This window comes from Peromyscus eremicus, chromosome 3, assembly GCF_949786415.1.
Source record: "Peromyscus eremicus chromosome 3, PerEre_H2_v1, whole genome shotgun sequence".
NCBI classification, from domain to species: Eukaryota; Metazoa; Chordata; class Mammalia; order Rodentia; family Cricetidae; genus Peromyscus; species Peromyscus eremicus.
Window position 1 is genome coordinate 18,714,760 of NC_081418.1, and position 14,059 is coordinate 18,728,818.

At 41.2% G+C, this 14,059-nt stretch overlaps 1 protein-coding gene across 1 annotated transcript in view; it reads left to right on the forward strand.

Moving 5' to 3' along the window:
* Col1a2 (collagen type I alpha 2 chain) overlaps positions 1 to 8,789 on the forward strand; it is a 36,154-nt gene extending 27,365 nt beyond the window's left edge. The window contains exons 40-52 of the mRNA XM_059257344.1: positions 864 to 1,025; positions 1,858 to 1,965; positions 2,630 to 2,737; positions 3,096 to 3,149; positions 3,237 to 3,344; positions 3,482 to 3,535; positions 3,884 to 3,991; positions 4,455 to 4,508; positions 4,632 to 4,739; positions 5,065 to 5,323; positions 5,914 to 6,098; positions 6,769 to 7,011; positions 7,789 to 8,789. Coding sequence (XP_059113327.1) covers positions 864 to 1,025; positions 1,858 to 1,965; positions 2,630 to 2,737; positions 3,096 to 3,149; positions 3,237 to 3,344; positions 3,482 to 3,535; positions 3,884 to 3,991; positions 4,455 to 4,508; positions 4,632 to 4,739; positions 5,065 to 5,323; positions 5,914 to 6,098; positions 6,769 to 7,011; positions 7,789 to 7,935 — 1,698 coding nt within the window. The 3' untranslated portion in view covers positions 7,936 to 8,789. The remainder of the gene's footprint in view (positions 1 to 863; positions 1,026 to 1,857; positions 1,966 to 2,629; positions 2,738 to 3,095; positions 3,150 to 3,236; positions 3,345 to 3,481; positions 3,536 to 3,883; positions 3,992 to 4,454; positions 4,509 to 4,631; positions 4,740 to 5,064; positions 5,324 to 5,913; positions 6,099 to 6,768; positions 7,012 to 7,788) is intronic.
* The last annotated feature ends 5,270 nt before the right edge of the window (positions 8,790 to 14,059 follow it).

Genomic DNA, 14,059 nt, shown 5'->3' on the forward strand with positions numbered 1-14,059 from the left:
AAAACTATTAAAACAAATTATTAATATTTGCTAATGCTTTCCTGATTTAAAATTATCTTTGATGAATGATGAAGGCAAAATCATTACAAATTATATTTTAAAATATCAATTTTAGTAGCTGCTATTCATGTAAATACCTGCACCCTTTGGAATGCACAATTTCTTTTTAAAAGGAAAAAAACCAGAATCTTTGGTCCCATATCTGATATTTCTGTATCTAATTACCCTTTATAGCTACCATTCTGCCTCCATTCTCAAGCTGTAATTGTTCCTGAATTTAAAGGTGGTTTGGCCTCTAATTTAATTTTCATTCAGTCCCTCCTGTCAGGACTCAAGAGAATTTAATTAATTATCAAGGATTAAGTATTCCAGTTAAGGTTTCAGGGGGAAAAATATAGCAAAGATGTTGATTTCTTGGAATCTTTTACAGATTCATAACAGAAAAATCCTCACTCCTTGTAGGCATTTAATTAAACCTAGTCAAGAGCATATGCAGTTCCTCAGTTATGAACAGAATGCCAGAGTTGGCTTTGCTTAAGAAGAAAAGGGCAGAGTCTACAGGAATCCAAAGTCCCCTTCATTTACATCTAAGACTTAAATCTCTTCTTGGTTCTGATTCCAGTATACCAGGGTCCAAGTGACATAACATTAATTGCCTTAATCACTACTGACTCTGCCTCATCAATTTGCCTTGTTATAGACAGGAATTGCTTCTATCTATGAGAGTCTTAAAATTTCCAAAAATGGCTGGGATATTATTTTTCTGAGTGACATTGTTTGATTCCTAATATCTAGGAGCTGCACAGCTCTGCTCCAGGTCTGTAACAAATAGAAAATAAATAACTTTGTATATTTGATCACAGGGTATTACTGGCCCTCCTGGTCCCCCTGGTGCTGCCGGTAAAGAAGGGGTCCGTGGTCCTCGTGGTGACCAAGGTCCAGTTGGTCGAACTGGAGAAACGGGTGCATCCGGCCCCCCTGGATTTACTGGTGAAAAGGGTCCCTCTGGAGAACCTGGTACTGCAGTAAGTGATTTCAAATTCCTTGTTCTCAATACTTCAGTTGAGTTGGAATAAAGCCCCTTTACAAATCCTCAAGTGGAATATATCTACTAGTGAGTAATGCAGGCTCTCAAGTTGAGCTCGGTTGAGCCAGGAAATCTGTCCAGCACACAATAAGGTGTCATGGTGTTAGCAGACGCCCTGAAAGTACAAAATAAGAATGACGGAGGATGAGGAAATGCAGCTTCTCTACAGCAGCCCTTCCTTTCTCCTCTCAGGGGACCCAAGAATTAGAACAGAATCCTATTGCTGTGGCCATCCTTCTGTCAATTAATCAGACTTCGTAAGCTGCTGATTTAAACATTCCTGGTTCAGAGTCACTGCTGCTCTGCAAGGTGCCCATATCAGACCTTAGAAGTCAAGGTCAAAATTTGCTTCCCTGCATAGAGTCTATAAAAATTAAAGCCAGGTGGCAGTGGCACACACCTTTAACCCCAGCACTCGGGAGGCAGAGGCAGGCAGATCTCTGTGAGTTCAAGGCCAGCCTAATCTACAGAACGAGATCCAGGACAGGCACCAAAACTACACAGAGAAACCCTGTCTTGAAAAAAAAAAAAACTCTGTGAATGGCTCCCTTACTCTCAACTACACACACACACACACACACACACACACACACACACACACACACACCAAAATGTGAACTTACGGTGATCTTCAGAGAAAAGACATCCAAGGAGTCACTGGCTGTTCCTAAACGCAGGATTCTTCGTTTTCACAATCCTTGAGCTAATCTGTATTAGGAGATAGAGTCATACCAGTAATAACCAATAGGTTTTTTTTTCCTCTCATCTAGGGGCCCCCTGGCACCGCAGGTCCTCAAGGTTTTCTCGGTCCTCCTGGTATTCTGGGTCTCCCTGGCTCTAGAGGTGAACGTGGTCTGCCAGGTATTGCTGGTGCTCTGGTGAGTGTTTGACACCATTTTAGTTCTCATTAACATAATAAAAGATTTTAAAAGCTGCCACTTCAAATGTGACAGATTGATCACTGAATAACTCCACTTAAGATTTTTATTCATGGCATTTCCTTTATACAGATCACATGTCACTTATCTAGGAAGCTTGAATACCACCTTACTTAGACACACACCATAAAGACACAGTTTAACATTATGCAGAATGATTTTTGTTCTTTCTACATGCTTAAAAACGATATAAGCTCTAATTGCATTTACCTCTCTGCAATGTAAAAGGCTGGCATCGTTTATCCGGCAAGAAGAATGAGACTCTGAAAGTCCATGAATCATTCCATTTAACCCTATACACGACAGCAGCTAGGAACCATCTTTTATCCAGAAACTATCAACTACATGAATTAATTTTATGTGGGATGTTGGATGTCATCAGACCACCGCCTCCCTTGTACACAGCCACATCCACACAAATGACCCTCTAGGTGTAGAGACAGGGCAAGTATGATGCCCGTGGTGCTCACTACCATATTGTGGCCCATCTACATTCAATTTACCTTCTCTCTTAACTAGAATTCCCTGGGAGTTGTTTTGGGAGGGTGAGGTTAGCATTCTCTCTTATGATAGTGATGTTATTTTATCTTCTCTGCCACTCTAGGGTGAACCTGGTCCTCTGGGCATCGCAGGCCCTCCTGGGGCTCGTGGTCCCCCTGGTGCTGTGGGTAGCCCTGGAGTTAATGGTGCTCCTGGTGAAGCTGGTCGTGATGTGAGTGCAATGCTTGATTTGTAAATAAAACTAAGGAGAATTTCATTGTGTGTTAACTTCTAGTTGAGATGAGGCTTCATGCCCTGAGTTTCTAAACTAGATAATCTACTTCTCCAGATAGATTTTTCTTGGAGTAAAACTATGGGCATTACTTGGGTTTGAAAATGGCCTTTAACTAGCATAGTTTAAATTGGGGCCCACATATTTACAATACTTCTAAAAAATTGAACTGGGAGGTTCTTGCTCCTATTTTTTTAACTGTCTGAACACTGGGAATAAAGCAGAGTAGCAGAGACAGTGAGGCTAATGGACCACAGAACCTCACCAGGAGTCTTCATTTGCATGGTATTCTTCCTAGGGTAACCCTGGCAGCGATGGTGCCCCAGGTCGTGATGGTCAACCTGGACACAAGGTCTGTGTGCTTTTTCATCTTTCTCTAATTTGAGAGTGATTAACATACTGACAGATTAATGCTAAGCTTCACTTTTGCCTCTGGTAGGGAGAGCGTGGTTACCCTGGCAACATTGGTCCTACTGGTGCTGCAGGTGCACCTGGTCCTCACGGTTCTGTGGGTCCTGCTGGAAAACATGGAAACCGTGGTGAACCTGTAAGTATGTAAATGTTGTTACCCTTGTGGACTTCTCTCTGACTCCACATTTAGAGGCTGTGGGGCCATCAGGAGAAAGATCTTGGACCTAGCTGATGAGTTCTGTTTTTTTTTTTTTTTTTTTTTCTAATTCACAGGGTCCTGCTGGTTCTGTTGGTCCTGTTGGTGCTGTTGGTCCAAGAGGTCCTAGTGTATGTACATGGTGATAATTAACATTTAAGAATTAAGAAGAATAATTCCAAACCATCTGCTTAGACAATTGATGATATACAGGCTAGACTTTGGTATTTGAATCCATGCTGAGAAATGATTTAGATGACTTTATTTATCTTAAGTCTATTCTGCTTGTTTGTATTAGTTAGTCATAAGGATTTAGCCCTTTATGCGCTGCTCAGTTAAAGGAGATGGCCAGAGAACATGGCAGCCCAGTTAGACCTTTGTGTGCCTTAATTTTCCTTTGTAAATGAATTAAACACCCTTTGAAGAGAAGTGTTATTGTTTTGAAGGGGTAGAACCCATCTCTCTTTCTTTCTTTACAGGGTCCTCAAGGCATTCGAGGTGATAAGGGAGAACCTGGTGACAAAGGGTCCAGAGGTCTCCCTGGCTTAAAGGGACACAACGGATTACAGGGTCTTCCTGGTCTTTCTGTAAGCACACTCTGACCATTGTTCGTGAGTTCTAACTCACGAATCAGATATCCACTGCTAGCATCCTAAAACGCTCTGCCTCCCACAGCCATTCCAGTTCTCTAGCTAACTCCACCTCTCTCCAAGAGGAGAGAGGATGCTATTTCATATCCTAACACAAAGAGGTAAGGGTTAAAGGAGAAAGAAACATACATCTATTAAAATCTCCTGGCAACTGTGTCCTTCAACCCCACTTAAAATAAATATAATTAGAGGGATGACTAATACTGCACTGTTGAAATAGCTTGTGGAAAAAAAATAATTGAGCATAATAGATATAATGGGAGAAAAGAGCCCACTTTACATTTTCAATTTTCTCAATCCAGAGTCCATTGAAACTAAAGTTTTCCATTCAATTTGAGAAAAAAGCTATCTACTGACATGTGTTCTGAAAGTATGATTTTTCTCTGTTCTCTTTTTAAAGGGCCTACATGGTGATCAAGGTTCTCCTGGCCCCGTGGGTCCCGCTGGTCCCAGGGTAAGTGAATCCAAGTTAAAATTCATCTCTTGAACTAAAGAATTGTCCAGGCAATGAGCCCTGGGCTACTGTCACCTGTGGAGTTTTCCTCACTGACAAGCGCTTGGTACCCTTCTTCTATAGGGTCCTGCTGGTCCTTCTGGCCCTGCTGGCAAAGATGGTCGATCTGGACATCCTGGACCAGTCGGGCCTGCTGGCGTTCGTGGCTCTCAGGGTAGCCAAGGTCCCTCTGTAAGTATGACTTGGAGAGATAGCTTAGGGCATCCCCTGACCAAAGGAATGTTTTCTTCAGACTGTACTGAGGAGATTTCGATAGCTCATGGGAGTAGCTCCACCTCAGCTGCTCTTTGAGAAGTTTGTAAACAGTCTGTATGTGATGGGGTTGTTCAGTCCATCTCGGTGTCACTGAGACCAAGTTGTCTATTTTTATAAGCTTGTTTCTATGTCTCATTAGTAGGACGTGTTTTTACATGAAGTGCATGTTAAATTTTCCTGTCCTGGCTGCCTCTCCTGCCATCACCAGTTAAAACCCCCTCTCCCACTCCTACTTTCACAGGGTCCTCCTGGTCCCCCAGGTCCTCCTGGCCCTCCTGGTGTCAGTGGAGGTGGCTATGACTTTGGTTTTGATGGAGACTTCTACAGGGCTGACCAGCCTCGCTCCCAGCCTTCACTCAGACCCAAGGACTATGAAGTTGATGCAACTCTGAAGTCTCTCAATAACCAGATTGAGACCCTTCTCACTCCTGAAGGCTCTAGAAAGAACCCTGCCCGCACATGCCGGGACTTAAGACTCAGCCACCCAGAGTGGAACAGCGGTGGGTCAAAATAGTCAAACCACACTGATTGCTCCCACAGCTGAGCTTCCCAAAAATCCATTTCCATTGATGTTGAGAATGCAAATGTATTTGAGACCAAAAAAAAATCTACACTATCAAAAATCATACCCACTTAATGAAGCATCATTTTCTTCCCCCAGGCCACACCCACCCTTAAGTTTGTTGAGTGATTCATTTATTTCCTTGCAGTACTAGGGATTAAATAGAAGGTCTTAGACGTGCTAGGCAAGTGTCTCACACAGAGCTACATCCCCAAGCCACGTTTTACATTTTGTTTTGAGACAAGGTCTCATTAAGCTGTCTAGGCTGGCCTTGAATTCACTCTAGTCCCAGTAGGCCTTTAAGTTTTGATCCCCCTGCCTCAGCTGATGAAAACATCCCAGATTGGATATTTCATGAAGAAAAGGGAATTCTTAAATGCAGTCCCCTTCTTCCCATTAAATGTGGAATAGGTGATGTAACAGCACCATCAAGACATTTTTAAGGGAACCAGTATGAATGACAAATTATTATTAGAATCTACATTTTGTAGTAAGAAGTTTACCAGCTGCGTTTTCTTTTCTGAAAAGATTACTACTGGATTGACCCTAACCAAGGATGCACTATGGATGCCATCAAAGTCTACTGTGATTTCTCTACTGGTGAAACCTGCATCCAGGCCCAACCTGTAAACATCCCAGCCAAGAACTCATACAGCAGTGCCCGGGCCAACAAGCACATCTGGTTAGGAGAAACCATCAATGGTGGCAGCCAGGTATGAAATTCTCCAAATACTCCTCCTTTTAATAAATATGATTTTCTTGGGGTCATTTGCTTTTTAATTATTTGTGCTTTAATCCTTTACCCACATGGGCTTATTCAAAGAAACTGTACTTTGTACAGTTCCAATTCTATCGTAGATTGCACATTCAAACAATGGACACATCCATCTAATTCAATGTTATTATTCAAATTTGACTTAATGGGTAATCATTGGAGAAACGGCTGATGTCATTTCGTGTAGAGGTGCCCTGGCCAGCAGATACCCCCCAGCTGTGCATACGTATTTCAGAACATGAGCAGCTTTTCTGAATTTGTAATCAAACTTTTCCACCAATGTTACTGAATGACACTAAAATTCAGTACAGCACAGAAAACAGAATGAGATCTGACTCCGTCTCACAGTCGCTAATTCTAATGAAGGGACATTCACAGGAATGCATACCTGAGTCAGGAGCTCTTTTCTGATGACCTTGCCCTCACCGGGTAGATCTTATGACCCAAAGGCAACTGTAGTTTTAACAAGTGCGTTGGGTGTCCTTAAAAAGCACCCTTTTCCTAGGTTCCAGCTATGACTCCATTATTTCTCTTTATACAAGACTTTATTTATTGAGTTTTAATACGAGTCTTCCACTCAACTGGAGTTCTTACCTTCTTCTCTGTAGTTTGAATATAACATGGAAGGGGTAACCTCCAAGGAAATGGCAACTCAACTCGCCTTCATGCGCCTGCTAGCCAATCGTGCATCTCAAAACATCACCTACCACTGCAAGAACAGCATCGCATACCTGGATGAGGAGACTGGCCGCTTGGATAAGGCTGTGGTTCTGCAGGGTTCCAATGATGTCGAACTGGTTGCTGAGGGCAACAGCAGGTTCACCTACACTGTCCTTGTAGATGGCTGCTCCGTAAGTAAAGGACAATGTAGGGAGAGCATTGATTTTAGTAAATGGGGTGAGGGGGTTCAGGTTTGACTATTAAATGAACAGATGAATGAGAGACCTAGCTTTATTGGCCTTTCTTTTATAAACACATTTAAATTCATCCAACAATTCTCTGATAAATACAGAAACTATTATTAGATACTACCTTCTAAGCAACTCTGATATACTGAGCTGACTCCTATGTCCACATAGTCATTACTTTGCCTTCAACATTTAGAGATTAGCATATACCAGAATTTAAAGTTTCTTGAGATCTAAAAGGCTTCAATTACACCTTAGATGTAGTATGGCCTACATTCAATTTTTTGTAGAATGTTTCCTTTATAAAGAAAAGTATGTAACCTATTTTATATAATATGCTATAAGTAGAATAAAATTTTAAATGTAAAATTACTATATACCTACCCAGCTCTCTCTCTCTGCACACACACACACACACACACACACACACACACACACACACACACACCTTAAAAATGATATTATAGAAATGTCACTAGAATGTGTGTCCAAAATTGAACACTGATCATTTGAAACTGATCCTAAGTGGGAACCCTCCCCTGAAATAGACCCTTGACCCTGTAATGTCAACAGTGACATTGTTAATCAGGGACACACATCCTCAGAAAAGTGTGGACCTGCCGAACAGTGGCTCTCCTACACTCTGATGCTTAGATGTAAGTCAGACGCAGAGGTAATGTCACCTTATGCATTCTCTTCCTTCTCCATTTTTTTTAACAGAAAAAGATGAATGAGTGGGGCAAGACAATCATTGAATACAAAACAAATAAGCCATCTCGCCTGCCCTTCCTGGACATTGCACCTTTGGACATCGGTGGCGCTGACCAAGAATTCAGTGTAGACGTTGGCCCGGTCTGTTTCAAATAAGTGAACTCAACCTAAATTAAACAACCAAAAAACCCTGAAAATATTTCTCTTTGCCATTTCTTCCCTTTTTTTAAACTGAAAGCTGAATCCTTCCATGCCTTCTGTGCACCTACATCTTAAACTGTGGGCAAAAGAGAAGGACTGGTCAGAGCAGTGTGCAATATGATCCAATTAAGTCCCCTCCCTTGGCCCTTCTCCAAAATATTTGCGATGTGGTTTTGTTTTTGTTTTTGTTTTTTAATCTGACACCTGTTGTGGAAATTGTCAACCTTTGTAAGAAAACCAAAATAAAAATTTGAAAAATAAAATAAAAAAAAACCATGAACATTTGCACCACTTGTGGCTTCTGACTATCTTCCACAGAGGGAAGTTTAAAACCCAAACTTCCAAAGGTTTAAACTACCTCATGACACTTTCCTGTGAGTGTAGACCACCTCGATGGGAATCGACCCAGACAGACACGGACAGAGGTACTCGTTTTGATCTGCTTGTGATACAAAGGTGCTAATAGTATTTCAGCTACTTGAAGAATGTCAACGGTGCTAGAAGAGTTACAGAAGAAGTATTCTTCCATCTTGAGGTGTATTATTGGGTTTTTAAATTTTAACTTAGCAGTCCTATACCCCATCTTATTCCCAACTAAAGGTATGCAGATCATTTGCCCAACATTTTCTCTCTTTAGATTCAGCTTTTATTCTCTGCCAGTCTCATTTCATTCTTTTTCATAGTTCCAAAGAAGTCTTGTTTCTTGGACAAGCAGAAAAATTAAATTGTACCTATTTTGTATATGTGAGATGTTTAAATAAGTTGTGAAAAATGAAATAAAGCATGTTTGGTTTTCCAAAAGAAAATAATATTGAGTAAAATTCCTTGCTTCGATGGTCTTTGCAATGTGAATGTAGATCTCTGCCAGCCATTAGATCAAGGGTACCTCATGAGGAAGAAATTATACAAAATGGTAGACAGAGCAGAGAACAAGGAAGGACTCAGGAGACCTGAGCTCCAGTTTCTGTTGTGTTCCTTGGAGCTACATGACCTTCAGCCTTTGTGCCTGTGTTTCTGCTTCCAGACTGATAACACGGGGAAAATTTCTTTTCTGCACTCTAATGCATTTGTCCTACTTGAAATATGTGGTACCTAAGCAACAGGATATTGTTGATCTCTGTTTTCTATAAGCAAAGGTCCATATAAACCTTTGGTTTATTATCCACCAAGCATTTTGTAACCGTGGCTGAAAGTTGGTCTACGTACAATTAATATTATTAACTAAAACAGTTTCAAATATTCAGTAAAAATGCCACACACTTAAATATGATGCAACTGAGTACAATGCCTATTAAGAGATGATGTGTGTGCTGTCAATCATCATAGACAGTTGTGGATAATAGTACTAAGAACACCTACCTGCCAAATCAAGTTCATTTCCCTCCCCTGCACCTTTCAGTGACATCTTTAACACCCTTAAACATAGTAATGTGTCAAGTAAAATGTTAAGATTCATTTAGTACTTATTCCCTATTGCAGAATGTAATTGTTATTGTAATATTTGCCACCTGTTATAAGTCATTTCAAGATTCAATTAGTTTAAAAGCAAAAGACTGAACATGAGGAAAATTTTAACATTAACTCTAAAAAGTTAGAAAGGTCTACTAACCAAATGGGAACATCAAACTGAGGCCTTTCACCCACAAGAATCTGAGCACCGGGATGCCACCCAAGGTACAGGTGTACATTCCTCATCCACCAAGTCCAGGTCTTCTAAGGAGTCAGTGCCTGTACTTACCCTGTGAACTTCGGATTCTGTGCTGAGTAGAAAACCATTCCCTAAGGTCTCTACATGCCCTTGATGTCTCTAACATTCTATGTCTGATAAGAATGAGTCAATACACTCGATCACACAATATAAAGAAAACTATAAAGCCCCTGTCATCCAAATACCAGGACTCTGTTAAATTAGCAATTGAAATAGTAAGGGCAAAGGTACATGATACAATTGTTAGAAGTCTCTGTATTGAATATAATTATGGCTTCTGCTTGTGATCTGAGGAAGAAAACCAGCATTTCATGAGTACCAACTGTGGCTCAAGGACCGTGCTAGAATAGTCACATCTGAGCATCCTGCCAGCAGTGTCCAAGCTTGTGGTCTCCGAGTAAACACTCTGTCACCAACGCATCACAACATAAAAGGAGGAAACAAATAGATAACACATTGATAGACAATGATGAGAAAATGTTATGTTCAAGGTAATGATACAATAAGTAGTTGAAGTTTGGATATCCTAATAACAATTATGAGGCTGTCTAAACAAAAGAAAACCTGCTTTAAAAAGCCTGTCTTTACAGATACATTAAACATGTTCAGAACTCTCAGGACTGCCGTGGCTTTTAATTCCTACATTTTCCAAATTTGCTATAATACAGTCTTATGACCTCTATCATGTAGAACAAATGATCTCAAAAGAAATTAGTAGTCAACAAACCATAACAATCTTGATGGAAGTGTGGTCATCTCTAGGAATGAAGTGCCCACCTTCACACTCAGCTTCTTCTGGAGAGAACAAGGAGCGCTTTCCTGGTCTCTGGCATGTGCCAGTCCCTTTGAGAAATACTAGGAAGGACAATAAAGCTGAACCTGACAGCAATGTCCTCAAGGCCTGTACAGCCCAGTTGCTAAGCTGTATTTCAGCATGGATGGATGGATGGATAGTATTTTAGACAAGGTGCCATGTGAGGATAACAGGATAATTTATTAACACTATTAATAAATTAGAAGGCCTCTTGAGAGAACAATCTCAATCTCAAAGAAAACAAGCGTATTTGGACAACTGGTCTCTTTTGCAGATTTCATTTCACCCACCAGTACTTACCAACTCAATTGGTCCACTGTGAATATTCCTTGAGTCTGGGCTAAGAAAATAAGCATAGAATTATGTCCTGAAGATTTGACCTTTCCATGATCAATCTTTTCTTCCAGGCTAATCATCAGCTCTAACAGATTCTTCACATGACTTTTTCTGACCCTTTGCCAAATGAAGGTTAGCCACCTCTATCTCATGTAAATGTGCTAGAGAAGAGAATGATACATGAGAGGGGGGTCCTGGGAGGGGATATTAATCAAGTCATTGAAAATTCTAAAATCAATATACTTAATGTACTGGCAAAGAGTAGATGTCTGAGCAATGCTGGATGCAGTCATTATCTATAATGCTGAAAGACTTTTTCTAATGTTGTTCTACCTAGTATCACTGAAGAAGTTCAGAAATTGTATTACAGATAAGAAAAGTTGGAAATGTCATTCTGGGTCAGAACAACAATCCATCTAGATCTGTGGTTCTCAGCTTTCCCAAAGCTGTGACCCTTTAATACAGTTCATCATGTTGTGGTGACCCCAACCATAAAATTATTTTTGTTGCTATTTCATTACTGTAATTTTGCTACTATTATGAATCATGATGTAAATATTTGTGTTTTCCTATGGTCTTAGGTGACCCCTGGAAAAGGGTCATTCAACCCCCAAAGGGTCACAACCCACAGGTTGAGAACTGCTGATCTAGGGGAAGGCTTTGCCTGTGACCGTGGCACCAGAAAAAAAATTGGGAGAAAATGGTTGGCACATCTCTTGAAACCAGCCTTAAAACTCCTGTTTAATAACCCAAGTATAAATCTTCTTTGTACATAGATGTATCTAAACCATTCCAGAGCCCTCTATCTGTTTTGAAATATTTTCTTATTACAGTACTAATAGGAAAGAGCCTATGTTGAGTTTCTAGCTTGGCTCCCTGACCCTCTGATAATGTAACTAAAATGTGTTTCTAGCCCTGTGGCTGGACTGGCCAGGGACTCAACAATTCTGTACCATCAGGGGGCGCCAGTAACTGCAGCAATGATGGGACTGTAGACAGCCCCAAACCACTGGCTTCTCCCTGCAGGTCAGGAAAATGAGCAGGTAATTTGTGGTCAAGAACCTAGATTTGACAGCCTGGAGGCCTTTGGGAAGCCTCTTTAGTTAGGAGAAGATGGGGTTAACATTCTGGCTTTTGGGGGGCTGGAGAGGTGATGCAGAGGTTGAGAGCACTGGATGCTCTGCTAGAGGTCCTGAATTCAATTCCCAGCAACAATATGGTGTCTCACAACCATCTATAATTAGTTCTGATACCCTCTTCTGGCGTGCAGACAGAACACTGTATACATAATAAACAAACAAACAAACAAACAAACAAACACTCTGGCTTTTGGACACTTGCATTGGCACATCTACTCTACCCGTGTCACAGAACTCTGGGAAACCCAGTAAGCACTCATGGAGGTCTGTGTAAAGTGCAGGCGACGCCACTTGACTTCCAGTCACTCTCATGAGCATCTTCACTTAATTTCTTACTCCTGGACCTCCAATTTAGGGAGAGTCTTGAATTTTAAATTCAATTAGCGCTGCTCCTTTACTCAGAACCATGTGGCTTCCAATGTCTTACACAGAACGTGTTTCTTCACCTGAGGTCTGAGGTAGCCAACCAGGACCACCCAAATTAGAGTTTCCCTTTTGTCCTTCACTTCCCTGGAGTGAGATCTTTGTTCTGAACCCAGACAGGCTTAATCAAACCAGCCTCAAACTCTGTCACATAAAAATGAACCTATCGCTAGAACCTCTGTAAAGAAAAGTGAAGAATGGTCAATCATTATTATATCCCTTTTAGGTAAAATAAAAATTTGTTCAATATTTAACTTTAAACAAACATATTTAATCTACAAAAAGACTGCAATGTTGTAAGAACCATGCTGGTAGTTTATGCCTAACACGAGGAGGAGGAGGAGGAGGAGGAGGAGGAGGAGGAGGAGGAGGAGGAGGAGGAGGAGAGAGAAGAAGAAGAAGAAGAAGAAGAAGAAGAAGAAGAAGAAGAAGAAGAAGAAGAAGAAGAAGAAGAAGAAGAAGAAGAAGAAGAAGAAGAAGAAGAAGGGGAAAAAAAGAGGCAAGAACACCAAGGGCATTCTGTTTTTTATAAGACAATAATTGCTTCCCAGGGATGTTCAAATGTCTCTTAACCTAGCCTCCTCATCCTACTGCTCCTAAACAATACTATTATTATGAGTCCACGAAAAAAGTCAGTTTTGGCCAGAATTAATGATCTTGATGGAATCTAGAAGGACAAATTTCAAACTGAAAATGACCAAGTATTAAATTCATAAATACAAAAATGTGTCTTATCATTGAAGTGAGGGCTGTTTTCGAGTGTAGTGTTTCTCATGGTGACCAGCCTCTTAATTAACTATTAAGAAGGTGAAAAGAAAACAGAAGCAATCTTTTTCGAATGGACTCTGTTAACGGGAGGCAAGAAAGAATCACGGACAAAGACACTACCGAGTCGAGGGACTTTACCCACAGGACGGCACTTCAAGCCCACTGCTCCCCCTGCTGGCTGGATCATAGAATACCCCAATGCGCACATTTGAATGGAAACTCGGTTCCCACAAGAGAAACAAAAGTTTTCTTCAGTTCCTGTCCCAGATGCACCTTCCTTGTCCAGTTTCCCTTTCTGGTCTACTTCCATGCGTTTCTTTCCCCCTCTAACTCCTTCCTACGCCCTCTTTCAGTAGCCAACTCTATCTATTGTCAGTATTTCTCCCATGGAACTGATAAGCAGTCACAAAGTGGCAGAGGTAAGTCCCAAGGACAACAGCCTTCTAGGTGTAGAGCTGACCAACTCTACAGAAGTTGCCCCAAGTTGTGGTGAGTTGAAGTCAGCAACCAACCTCTGAAGATTTAAACAAGGGGAAGGGGTAGGGGTGTGTGTGGGGGGGGGGGGTAAGCTGCAAAGGTTATTTTGAACAGGAGAGAATGTTGAAAAACAAAACAAAACCAAGGGCTTGAGGCAGAGCCGTGTGCATTTTCTTCCTCTCTGTGATATTCCTCTGTAAAAAGCTGGCATGCTGATATACACAGTGATGGTGGCGGCACTGTGAGGTTAAGACAGAGCATCACAGAGCTGCTTGTCAGGTTGGTAAAGACTAGGCACTCCACCATCAGGACCACTGTGCATCAGCCCCACAAGGGCTGAATCTTCCCCTAAAGACCTTCAATTCCACCATCAAAATTAGTAATCACCTTTCCATGGGTACCATCCTCTCAGGT